At 42.7% G+C, this 13,490-nt stretch overlaps 1 protein-coding gene across 1 annotated transcript; it reads right to left on the reverse strand.

The window, feature by feature from the left end:
- Window positions 1-7,042: 7,042 nt before the first annotated feature.
- LOC117535024 (tyrosine-protein phosphatase non-receptor type 1-like) lies at window positions 7,043-11,620 on the reverse strand (the record flags this gene model as incomplete). The annotated part of the gene is given in 3 exon segments (XM_034199350.1): window positions 7,043-9,393; window positions 10,414-10,571; window positions 11,459-11,620. Coding segments are annotated over 3 exon segments (735 nt in total), but the record flags the coding sequence as incomplete, so codon positions are not given.
- Window positions 11,621-13,490: the final 1,870 nt, after the last annotated feature.

The following is a 13,490-nucleotide window of genomic DNA, read 5'->3' on the forward strand; positions in this document are numbered from 1 at the left end:
AACCGCGCGGAAACCCCTCACAGCTGACACCGACAACAACAACAACAACAACAATGGCCGATTGTGCTCCAGCTTCCTCTGTACCTCTTCGGAAGACCAGATTCCCAGTAGGTAGCTGGTCTCTTCAGTGGACCACTGCTGCTTGTTAAGTTTCTCCATCGTTGTGTTCAAACTGGATAAAACGCGGGCTTTTTGTTGTTGTTCAGGAGTTGATCCCGCCCCCAGGGGTGGTTCTAGGGGGGCAGTGCCCCCCTAACACTGACCTCTGACCCCCCTGTGGCCCCCCTAACAATGAAACGGTTTTTTTCTTTTTTTTTTTAAAGTATATTTTCTGGTACTCGGTTTGCCAAAAACCGCAAGATTTTGTTGCTGTAATGTGAGATTGTGCAGACACCCTTATGTAAAGTAGAGATGTAACTGTTCATTGCCTTTGTTTTTATATAAATATGGTGTTAGTGCAAACATTGCACTATAACTTAAGCTGAAGCTAACAGTAATAACTATAAGATCTATCTGAAATAAATAAGTGTACAGAAAGAAATACCAATAACTGTATTGCATTGTTTTCTTATGCGCAATTACTTCATACTGTCTAGTTCTCTTTTTCGTCCTGCATTTATTGTGCCCCCCTCAGAAATAACTGGCCCCCCAGTCAAATTGGTCTAGAACCGCCCCTGCCCCTGCCCCCGCCTCGACGTAAGCGTGACGTATGTGGTGCATTTGCTCTGGCCGGACAATTTTTTGGTGCTTGAAACGAACCGGATTCCGGAGCTAAGAGGCTGCTCCACTGCGGTGTGAACAGGAAAACCCGGTGCTTTTCAAGCTCCAGCTCCGAACCGGCCCTGAAACACCGTTGGTGTGAATGAGGCAGTGATATCATAAACCTGTTAATGTACGCATTCAAACACTTGTTCTTTTACCAGTTTTATTCACCTTGCAGGTGCAGCTATGGAGGCGTGTGGCGCAGTGGACTAGTGCGTTGGTGTTGGGAGCAGGGGAGCACAGGTTCAAACCCCACTGCAGTCAGCATGTCGTTGTGTCCCTGAGACGCTTCACCCCAAAGTGCTCCTGTGGGAATTGCCCTCAGTATTGAGTATGTGAGTCGCTTTGGATAAAAGCGTCTTCGTCATTCAGGCCTCTGGACTGCAGATGGAAATGAGCTATCAGCACAAATCATCTCTTTTCTGAGATGAATGTATTTCTATTCATGGTCCTTATTCAAATAATACATAAATACCCTCTCATAAGACAAGCAAACACTCCCAAAGAAACCCCAAAGTTAACGGGGAAAACCGGCTTGTGTGTGTGTGTGTGTGTGTGTGTGTGTGTGTGTGTGTGTGTGTGTGTGTGTGTGTGTGTGTGTGTGTGTGTGTGTGTGTGTGTGTGCGTGTGTGTGTGTGTGTAAACAATGAGGGCAAGAACAGACACAGCACACTTCCTCGTAGCAAGCCTCCATTGTACCACTGTGTGTGTGTGTGTGTGTGTGTGTGTGTGTGTGTGTGTGTGTGTGTGTGTGTGTGTGTGTGTGTGTGGGTGTGTGTGTGTGTGTGTGTGTGTGTGTGTGTGTGTGTGTGTCTCAGTTTGCAGAGTCATACTAGGAAAGATCCCCCCTCCCCTTACATTCAGGAATTTCCTGATATTCCCTAACTGCGCAGGCGATATCGGCGCTGCAGAGAGACTTCCAGTCAAAGATCGCCCCCACACACACACACACACACACACACACACACACACACACACACACACACACACACACACACACACACACACACACACACACAGCTGGACAGTCAGTGGGAAGTTCCAGGTTAATAGCTAAACTGAGGACAGATCAGGAGTCAGCAGTATTATTCTCAGTGAGGACACACACACACACACACACACACACAGACACGCTGACTCATTTTCTACAGAGCTGTCAGATTCTCATGTAAGACGACGCACCTACATTGTAATCTTTTAAGAACAGGTTTAAAGGAAATGATGGCGTAAAAGTGAGCAGAGCTGTTGCACAATCCCACCTCCGTTACAAACACTCTGGAGGTGAAGAAGAGAATGCAGACGAATCCCAAACGGAGAAGCTTGCTCTCCCAAAGTAACATTCATAAAAACACAATGCAAGTGTATTTAAGGAGCAGGCAGTTTACTTTAAAGACACTTAAGAAACAGCTTAAGAAGAGTCCCTTTCTTCCTGTGTTTCCTAAAGACACTTAAACACCTCGTAAACACACATTTCTATGTTAATGTATGAGTTAATTAGCTCTCCACAGACACGGGAAATGAACAACGCCTTCTTCCTCACAGGGTGCCATATCTGCGTCTCCTAAAGACTGTCGGAATTGTAGTCTTTTATATATCCCATGCACTACAGAGGTCGCCACTAGGGGACAGTTTTATTTGACCTTTTCGTGCGCGTGTGTGTGTGTGTGTGTGTGTGTGTGTGTGTGTGAAACTAAATCCATTTCAAATTTGAGTTTCAGTATTGCGTAAAAATAATTTAATTAGGATTTTATTAATTGAAAGTTTGTTTTTTTAATAATTATATACATTTAATAATACATTTCAAGTTTTTTTTGTATTTGCTGCATCATTATTTAAAACTAACTTGCCACGGTTGGTCTGTTTTCCTGTTTTATTTTGAAAGGTGTCCACTTCCTGTCTGATTACCTGGTGTTTCTGCATGTTTTAACTTCTGGGCCCTTTCTCATTTCTCTGACTCCCCTCCTCGACTCCTATCCTCGATACTTAGTCCCGCCCACAGGAGATGCGAGCGGAGGAGTCGAGGAGGGGAGCCGAGGAGAGAGGAGGGGAAGCAGCAGGCGGTTAGAGAAATGAGAACTCCTCTCCTCTGAGCGGTCATTTTAAAGAGACGTCCATTAATGATGACAGGAGGCACAGCAGCCCTCTGTCTGATGGACAGATGTGTTCATGACCACTTATATATTTACTTTGATTCATTCACAGTGCGGTATAATGAGACAATAACAGGCTACAGATGCGGACACACACACACATATATATATTTGTATATATTTATATAAATATAGGCCTATACCATTTCAGAATCAAACGGAGCACTCTCATAATAACGTAACACTATCAGAGACTGGATATATCCCCCCCCTCTCTGGTCGCTACAATGAGGAAAATAAATTACGGGCCAAAAGTTTTATTTACAAGTATTAAAAGTAAGCAGAGGACACCAGACCAACTGAGACCTGTCTGTCCGCTGCATCTACGCACACGCACGCACGCACGCACGCACGCAGGTGGTCTATATGAAGGGTAGGTGGTCTATATAAAGGGCAGGTGGTCTATATGAAGGGCAGGTGGTCTATATGAAGGGCAGGTGGTCTATATGAAGGGCAGGTGGTCTATATGAAGGGTAGGTGGTCTATATGAAGGGCAGGTGGTCTATATAAGGGGCAGGTGGTCTATATAAGGGGCAGGTGGTGACTATGTGTTGGGCAGTCTGTTCAGGGTCACTCGCATGCAGCGCTGTCTGCCAGGCCCCACGTCTTCATCCATGTTTTGAAGCGACCGACGGGTCAGTGTGGTCCATTGGCGGCGTGGTAGGTCGTCTCCTGCTATGGCGCCATCTGCTGGGTCCCAGATGTAGAGATGGATGCGGGAGGGCCCGGCTATCTAACCTTTTGACTGGTACTGTATATCCGGCTCCCACCGGCTCGGCTCGGACAGAACCAGAGAGGAAGTGAATGTTTTCCTCCTTCCTCTCCAGAATAAGGAGAGGCTTGACCGTTGACTCAAAACACTCCGTCTTCCTTGACGACTACTTTCCATCAGCTACTTTCCATCTGCATGAGTGTCCCTTCAGTCACATGCTTTCATCACGAGGCAACACTTATGCATCATGTTTTTATAATGTTTATTCCATGACGTTTGTATTTAGTCTTTGCTTTGTGCAGCCCTTTGAGGCCTTCCTTGTGATTTGGAGCTGTAATAAATGTTGAGAACGTTCTGTTTGGAGAACCTCTCAGAGAACTTGATGTTACCGTTTGGGAACACATGATGAAATTGCTGAGTCAGCTGAACCTCTTCCTGTGCGACACACCTTGCTTGTAGTTTCCCCGGTTGTGTGTGTGATGTGTGTGTGAGCGTGTTGCTGCTGGTGTTTGACGTCAGAGAGGGAGGGGCCTGCATTACTCACAGCATTCCTGTACTGCACGTACCCTTCAAACAGGAAGTGAGCTGTTGCCAAACCTCTGTTTACTCAACAGCCGACTGTCGAGATGTCGTGTTCCTTCCTCTGAGGAGACTGAAGATCACACACACACACACACACACACACAGTGTTCAGTGTGTGTGTGTGTGGGGGGGGGGGGGAGAGAGAGGGATAGGAGAGAGAGAAGAGTGTGTGTGTTTTCAAAACAAAATGTTGAGCAACTGTCATAAATCCCTGTGGTGAGAGTAAAACAGTCAAACAGTAGAGTTGAGAGCGGCTTCAGTAGACGTTAACGTTTGTTTGAATGAAGGTAACATTATTAAATAATAACTTTATTTATAAAGCACTTTCCAAACGTCACAGTGCTTTATGAAGAGCAGGCCACACACACACACACACACACACCTTTAAATCATTTGTGAGAGCGGCCAGAGTTCATTTATAAATCTATTTGTAGACGAAATTATGGAGTTAATCAATGAAAATAAAAACATGCATTAAAACACTGACTTTTATTATTTCTCATTTTGGTCACAAGGTAATGGAATGTGACCGAGTGTTCACTGGAGGGCTGTGGTGTCCTAGAGATTTGACCTACATGACACTACAAGTCACTCCTGGGGTGTGTGTGTGTGTGTGTGTGTGTGTGTGTGTGTGTGTGTGTGTGTGTGTGTGTGTGTGTGTGTGTGTGTGTGTGTGTGTGTGTGTGTGTGGCGCAAGGTGAACACTCCCTGTTTACTGCATTACACCTCATTAAATTAATGGATGAGTAAAAACGGGTTGAGGCAGGAAGGAGGAAATAATACATAAAACTGACAGTTCACCGTCCTGCAGCGCCTCCTGCTGGAGGTTAGGGTCATTACGCAGAGTAGAGGTACAAGTACTCAGATCTTGTTCTTGAGTAAAAGCACAAGTACTCAGATCTTGTGGTAAAAGTAGAAGTACTCAGATATTGTACTTGAGTAAGAGTAGAAGTACTCAGATCTTGTACTTGAGTAAAAGTAGAAGTACTCAGGTCTTGTACTTGAGTAAAAGTAGAAGTACTCAGATCTTGTACTTGAGTAAAAGTAGAAGTACTCAGATCTTGTTCTTGAGTAAAAGTAGAAGTACTCAGATCTTGTTCTTGAGTAATAGTAGAAGTACTCAGATATTGTACTTGAGAGTAAAAGTAGAAGTACTCAGGTCTTGTACTTGAGTAAGAGTAGAAGTACTCAAATGTTGTACTTGAATAAAAGTAGAAGTACTCGGATCTTGTACTTGAGTAAAGTAGAAGTACTCAGATCTTGTTCTTGAGTAAAAGTAGAAGTACTCATATCTTGTGCTTGAGTAAAAGTAGAAGTACTCAGATCTTGTACTTGAGTAAAAGTATAAGTACTCAGATCTTGTACTTGAGTAAAAGTAGAAGTACTCAGATCTTGTACTTGAGTAAAAGTAGAAGTACTCAGATCTTGTACTTGAGTAAAAGTAGAAGTACTCAGGTCTTGTTCTTGAGTAAAAGTAGAAGTACTCAGATCTTGTTCTTGAGTAATAGTAGAAGTACTCAGATATTGTACTTGAGAGTAAAAGTAGAAGTACTCAGATCTTGTACTTGAGTAAAAGTAGAAGTACTCAGGTCTTGTACTTGAGTAAGAGTAGAAGTACTCATATCTTGTGCTTGAGTAAAAGTAGAAGTACTCAGGTCTTGTACTTGAGTAAGAGTAGAAGTACTCAGGTCTTGTACTTGAGTAAGAGTAGAAGTACTCAGATCTTGTACTTGAGTAAAAGTAGAAGTACTCAGGTCTTGTACTTGAGTAAAAGTAGAAGTACTCATATCTTGTGCTTGAGTAAAAGTAGAAGTACTCAGATCTTGTACTTGAGTAAAAGTAGAAGTACTCAGATCTTGTGCTTGAGTAAAAGTAGAAGTACTCAGGTCTTGTAGGCTACTTGAGTAAAAGTAGAAGTACTCAGATCTTGTACTTGAGTAAAAGTAGAAGTACTCAGATCTTGTACTTGAGTAAAAGTAGAAGTACTCAGATCTTGTGCTTGAGTAAAAGTAGAAGTACTCAGGTCTTGTAGGCTACTTGAGTAAAAGTAGAAGTACTCAGATCTTGTACTTGAGTAAAAGTAGAAGTACTCAGATCTTGTTCTTGAGTAAAAGTAGAAGTACTCAGATCTTGTACTTGAGTAAAAGTAGAAGTACTCAGGTCTTGTAGGCTACTTGAGTAAAAGTAGAAGTACTCCGATCTTGTACTTGAGTAAAAGTAGAAGTACTCAGATCTTGTTCTTGAGTAAAAGTAGAAGTACTCAGATCTTGTACTTGAGTAAAAGTAGAAGTACCAAAGTGTAGGAATACTCTGTTACAGTAAAAGTCCTGCATTCAAAATGTTCCTCAAGTGAAAGTAGAAAAGTATTCTCATCAAAATATAGTTAAAGTAACGACAGTAAAAGTAGTCGTTGTGCAGATTGGTCCATTTCAGAATAATATATATGATATGTTTTATAATGATTGATCATGAAAGTGTTCTCAAAGCTGGTGAAGGAGCAGCTAGTTTGAAGTACTTTGTATACTGCAGGGTAGCTGGTGGATTTACTCCAGGTGGAACTAAAGTCTGATTCAACACTTGATTATATTTCACATCATTCATCCACATCTGTGAAGTAACTAAAGGTATTAATACATGTAGTGGAGTAGAAGTACACCATGTACCTCTGAACTGTAGAGGAGTAGAAGTACACAGTAGCATAACATGGAAATACTCAAGTAAAGTACAAGTACCTCTAAATTGTAGTACAAAGGTCCTCAGCGTCACAAACAGGTTTTTCTCGTGGCACAGGTCTTTGTTCTCTCAGCGTTGCGGAAACAGAACACGAACACAGCACTCTGTTTGTTTGTATTTATTTAAAAAGAAGAACAACAGATGTAAATAAAAAAATACATGTTTCTGCTCAACGGCACGAGGGTAGAGAACCAGACGCAGCCGTCTCCGACTCTCTGCAAACAGAAACCTGATTTAACAAAATATATATTTATATTTAATGGAATACATTCTGAAGCTCAGGTAATCTCTGCACGCACACACCTGGTGACCCACAATGCAGCAGGCTTTAAACAAACGTTATTGTACAAAAGGCCGTCCGCAGCTCCTCGTGCTGGTGTTGGGTTTTTGGTTTGATCAGAAGGTTTTCAGCGAGCGACGCGTCGGCATATTGCTGTGAGTTCCTGCATCGACAGGGCGACTCAGGACTGGCTCTAAACACCACAGGAAATAGTGGATCCAGAATAAGGCAACATGTAGAATGATGTGAAGCTAACATATCAACACGATGAAGGAACCTGCTTCTCTGGTGAATCATCACCTGTGAGGGTAAAGGCATCTGAACAAAGCCTCAGAGCACCATCATTGGAATATATTCTCTATTGAAAATGTAGGAAAGGTCCGCGGTGATGTGTTTGAATGATATCTCAGATAAAGGAAGTGGATCTCCAGGTGAGACGCTGGGAACTGATTTTGGCAATGTTACGACACATCAATGATCAAAGCGAGCGCAGCCTTCAGATTCAAAGCCAACGCTATCAACTAAAGATCTCAAGATGTCGAGCACGTGAATCTGAGAAAGTGAGCTCGTCTTGTTTTTAAAAAGTACGGAAGCCCTGAAGGACAAATGAGAGAAACTGTGGTGATCTGTTTTCTAAACCTGATCCGGTTCCTCCCGATGTGTCTGACTGGAGAGGGGGTTCAACAGCCTTAGAGACCCCCCTCGGTTGCCGTGTAGATATTCCTAAAAAGCACCAGTTTTTGGCTAGAAATGGATTTTAAATTGGGCTAAACGGCTGCTTTCAGTTGATGTAGAACATGGGGAGGTTACCACCTGGATCAGGAAGAAGTAGACGCATAAAAACACGTAGCAAAATGCTTTTAAGAGATTTCTTCATTAACTCCTCCGCATGCAAATTATTTGTGCACAATTGGTCACTTTCTCTAATAATCACATGGGAGTGGTTTATTGAGATTAAGGGTTTGTTGTGGCGCTGCCTTTGGTTATTGTTAGTTTCACCTTGTTCTTTAAACATCTTAAACGTGACCTTTCATACGGACGTTTAACCGTGAAACACTTCAAAGCAGTGAGCCTAGTTTCAGACACACACACATACACACACACATACACACACACACACACACGATGAAATGGAAGAACGTACGAGTTTCAGTCATTGGGTGAAAGGAGGAGATCAGGGGGAGCATGGAACTGAATCTCAACAGTTTTGATCCTGAGCTTCGAAAAATACAATAATTCAAATAAAAAATAATTATTAAAATGTTTTTTTTTTGGTTGAATATTATTTGGATTTCGTTCGAAGCAATAAAACGTTTTTTTATATTTCTCTTTTATCTATATTCTGATATTTGAGTCATGATAGTTTTGTGGTTTATGGTTCCCTGAAGGCAACGTGACTAGCTATAAGACCTGTCACTCATGGCGTTAGTCCCGCCCCCAACGCAACATCAGGGCTAAAATCTGAAAGCGAAAAATACGAAGTGAAAGTAAAAAAAACGAGAAAAGAAAGTTCTGAATCTGGAAAATAAAATAATGACTGAAATATGAAGACATAAATAAACGTGAAAAAGATTATTAAAATGCTTGATAACACTTTTCAAATACTTGTTCTTAGTTTGAAATGTTGTAATTTCATTGTATTTTTAAATCAACGATGAAAAACATTGAAATAAATTATATTTTCAACGGTTTTTCCAGATTTCAGGATCAAAAAGTTGAAATAAATTGTATTCTTCCCCTAAATGTAGGTTTGATCTCCTCAGTGGAAGCAGGCTCTGTAGCAGACGTACGCTCCGACTGCCAGAAATGAGACCAGGCACACGTTGGTGAGGAGGGGCCAAGACCCAGGACTTTGGGGGTCTTTAGGGGGGTCTAACTCCTCCAGTGGCCCCTCAAAACGCTTCTGCTTCTTCTCCTCCTCCAGCTTCTCCTCCTCCAGCTTCTCCTCCTCCAGCTTCTCCTCCTTCAGCTTCTCCTCCTCCAGCTTCTCCTCCTCCAGCTTCTCCTCCTCTAGCTTCTCCTTCTCCATCTTCTCCTCGTCCAGATGCTGTTGCTGTCGAGGGGGTTTTGGAGGAGCAGGAGACGGAGGATCCTCCATCAGGACATCAGCAGGAGGAAGAGGAGGGAGAGGAGCAGCCAGGTTCCTCTTCCTCAGCTCCGGCTCCTGAGAGGACCTGAGGAAGAGGAGGAGGAGGAAGAGGTCAGGTTTTATTAAACGGACACACAGAGGTATAAAGACACCCCCGTTCATTCCTACAAGAGTCAATCGGAGACACTTGAAGCCAAAGTGGAGCGACTGTTGGTTCAGAAAGTGTTCCACGTTTGGTCATCACGCCGAGGTGAAATACATCTAGATTCAACTTTTAGCACCTAATGATTTAAATAAAGACCATAAAGTGTTGGGTGTTTACAGACGTCTTTCCCAGTTAGGGCACAGACTTTCTGTTGCATGTCCTATATCCATGTTGCTCTGATGGAGGAGCCTGGGATCTACACTGTAGCTGCTGAGCGGAGGACGATGGAGAGCCGAAGTCCCTCCCTTTCCTGTGTTCCTCCATGGGACCTTCTTCTGGAAAAAGTATGTATTGAAGTCAACGGAGAGAGAAATTATCTTTCCATTGCGTTTTGAATTGTGCCACGAATTACACATATGATGTTTGTCAATCTTAAAAAATATTTGTCGCACTTATTTGAGTGTGAAACCGCTCCATGAGCTACATCTCTGGTCTCGCACAACACACGTCGCCAGGATGAGGCGAAAAGTATGAAAGGCGGTGGAAATCACTACAGCCTGGGCGTGTTGAGCTGCTATTACACAAAAGGGGAGTTAGTCGGTTCCGTAAGAGCCAGCATGCGGGACCGGCTGTACAAGGTGTCCGAGTGTTAAACGAGTGTAATTCGTAACGTTAATGTCAGCTAGCTAACATTAGCTAAAGGTACACTCCTGTGTTTTGTTTGAGCAACCGACTAACACCCCTTGTGTGTATCAACACGCCCAGACTGTAGTGATTTCCACCTCCTTGAATACTTTCCGCCTCATTCTGGTGTTGGTGACGTGTTGCGCGAGACCAGAGATAGCTCATTGAGCGTGTGAGTGAAACTGTGAGCGTTACTTCACAGTTTTAAGACAACATTTTTTTTCTTGATTTGCAAAATTACCTGGTTGAATAAAGGATATATATATGAACGTTTACCCCAGGCTGCGTGTCTGCGCCTTCTGGAGGACCTCTTGGTGTTCGGGGAAGAACCTCGACTCCACCCGGTCGACGGGAGGGTCTCTGGGGGGGGGAGGAGGAGGGGGGGTGAACTCTGGAGGCTCGTCTTCCTCCTTAGAAAGCTCCTTCCACGACTCCTGCAGAAATACACAAACGGTAATCAAACATGTCTTATGAGAGTGAAATGTGACTAAGATGTAATGCACTAAACTACATGATGACACAAATAACATGTATGTAGCAGTAGCTCTCTCCACGAAACGCATGTGCTGCTCAATTTGTTCATTTCATGGGTACATCACAGAGACTTTTAGACGTGGACGAAGTCAAATGAGTCGTACTGCAGGTTAAACATCAGTTTGAAAACTCCCTGTTCAAGCCAGTTTTTGTTTTGGGAAAAGGTCAAATAATACTGTCAACCTCTGTAGTCCATAGGATATAAAAAACTACAATTCCCATCCTCTGTTAAAAAGGCACAAGCCCTGCATTCAAACCGTACTAAAGTTAGAAGCTCAAACGTTTCAGCATCAAATCAAAACAATTCGTTATCCAAACTGAATATACTAAAGCTCGGGTAGGTAGTGACTGAGGCCGTTTCTCAATCGCGAGGATGCTTGCTTGGTAGCACGTGTCTTCCGAGTCACTTCCTTCAGAAGCGAGGCAAGAATCCTTCCTGGCATTCGGAAAACGAAGAGTGGAACAGGCGAGCAAGTGTGCAGGTGTGCGTCATATGAGAGGCCCCGCCTTACATTTTCCGCCACAGATTTGGGGAAATTGGTCCGTGCGCAAAGCATTGTGGGGATTTGAAGGACGCGAAGTCTACCCATGTGCAGCCTCGAAATTACCCCCAAACCAAGGACGCGGCCTCGGTGGAATTTCAAGTATGCTGGAGATTGGAACAGTCCTTCGGCGGCACTCGATGACGTAGCATCCTTGAAATATTGGCTTGGAAGCCAGTTTCCTCGAGATTGAGAAACGGCCTCAATCTGTGACCTATCCTGTAATGGAGGGAGGGGGGGGTTACCTGCAGACTGGTGTCCCCCCCGATGTATTTGGCGCCCTCGATGACGGCGAGGTAGGAGAACCGGAGCTGATCGGCCGTCTGGATCAAACCCATCCGGTACCGCCTCATCTCCAGCAGAACCTCCCGGATCCTCACCGAGGACGGGTCCTTACGGGCCGACATCTGGGGGGAAGAGGGGAGATTACAGCCACGTTTAAACTTTAATATGAAACAAACAGTCGGGTAAATTACATCACAGTTAAGCTTTGACTGGGGATGCAACTTGGATGAAAGGAATATAAAAAGGTTAGAAAAGTGTCAAAATAACTAATTTCACAGGAAGGCGAATGAGAGAATCTGGTGAGGGATATTTCCAAATATCTGGAACTGACTACTTTTAAATCCAGACTGAAGACTTTTATTTTTAATTGAACTATTCACATCTGCGCTGTAACTTTTATCTTTGCTCTTAATGTCTCTCATTTTTGTAAATCACTTTGAGTTGCCTTGTGTTGAAAAGTACTGTATAAATAAACTTGCCTTTAAAATATAAAACAAACAATCGGGTAAATTAAATCACATTTAAGCTTTTAAATATAAAGAGCTCTCAAACTGTTTACACTTAGCTACTTTTAATAATAATCAGGGTTTAAGTGTTATTCTATATTTTGCACTTAACCTGTTTTTCAGGTCTCAGGCTCGAAAATGACATTCCCAGAACAAAAGACCATATCTTCTAAAAGGGGAAAATTAATAATCTTTTTTCTCAGAGTAATGATAAACCTGTGAGTTGGATGTAGAAGAGTCAGAATCAATACATATGTTGTTATGTTAAAGTAAATTCAGATTGAACATAGTAAAAACAATTTGACCAATCAGATGAGGCTCACGGCATGCCCCTGCCAACCTGTGATTGGTCAGGGCCATGCCAAGGGAAGGGTTATACAATCAAATCGCATTAACTTCAGTTCGTACTGTAACTGTCATCACCGCCGTTAGAAAGTAGCAAGCAACTGAAGCAAGTGCAATTATGGGGGGTGGAGATTTGGAGTATTTCATCAAAAATAATTTTACTAAACTTCCGCTACAGCAGCAACAACAATTTTAATCTGATGACAGGCCAATGCCCAAACTGGAGCTGTGTACAGCGAGGAAAAAAGGAGCGAATCGGACGTAAAACTTTAAAGGTCTCCTGATTTAGTTTGTGAATAAATGCTTATTTTTTATTCATTACCGAATCTTCACTGCGCATTAAGCGGCTGGTTATGCATTTGGGGGGTTGGCTGCATAAACTAATAAGAAAATGCTTAAATGAATAAGACGAGAGAGTTTCGTCTGGAGAGTGCGTGCGGACCTGTTGGTTAGATAACAGGCGTGTGTAAGTCCTGCATCTGTATGATACACGTGTGTAAAATGATACCGGGCGCCGTAATCACTCATCTGGGTACGTTATTACATCGTCCACCCTTTGATCCGAAACAGCAAAAGGTAAGACATATTTGCCGTTTTGGCCCCGTAAAGTGAAGTTGTGTGTTGTCTGGTTTCGTCTTCGCTGCCACGAGTTTTGGTCGCTCAGTGACGATACCTCTAGAATCTGTGGAATCTCAGCTTTAATCTGATATAGTGTTTGTGCAGATCCGATAAGTAATAAAGTATTTCTACCGTGAGTTCTGTGCTAAGTGCGTTAGCATGTGTTCGCTCAGGGCTAATTCAGAAGCTTGTTATTACCCTTGTGTTTCGTTTAGCTAAAAATGGTTAATATTGTCTGAAAGCTGAGTTTCTTCCCGTTAAGTGGGTATGACACATTCATAGTTTGTTAAATGTTAAGAAGCCAAAAACAAAGAAACATTAAGAATGTAAGGTAATGTAATGTAAGGTAATGTAATGTAAGGTAACGTAAGGTAAGGTAACGTAAGGTAAGGTAATGTAATGTAATGTAAGGTAAGGTAAGGTAATGTAAGGTAAGGTAATGTAAGGTAAGGTAATGTAAGGTAATGTAATGTAATGTAATGTAATGTAAGGTAATGTAAGGTAACGTAAGGTAATGTAAGGT

Source organism: Gymnodraco acuticeps, unplaced genomic scaffold (assembly GCF_902827175.1).
Source record: "Gymnodraco acuticeps unplaced genomic scaffold, fGymAcu1.1, whole genome shotgun sequence".
Taxonomy (NCBI): Eukaryota; Metazoa; Chordata; class Actinopteri; order Perciformes; family Bathydraconidae; genus Gymnodraco; species Gymnodraco acuticeps.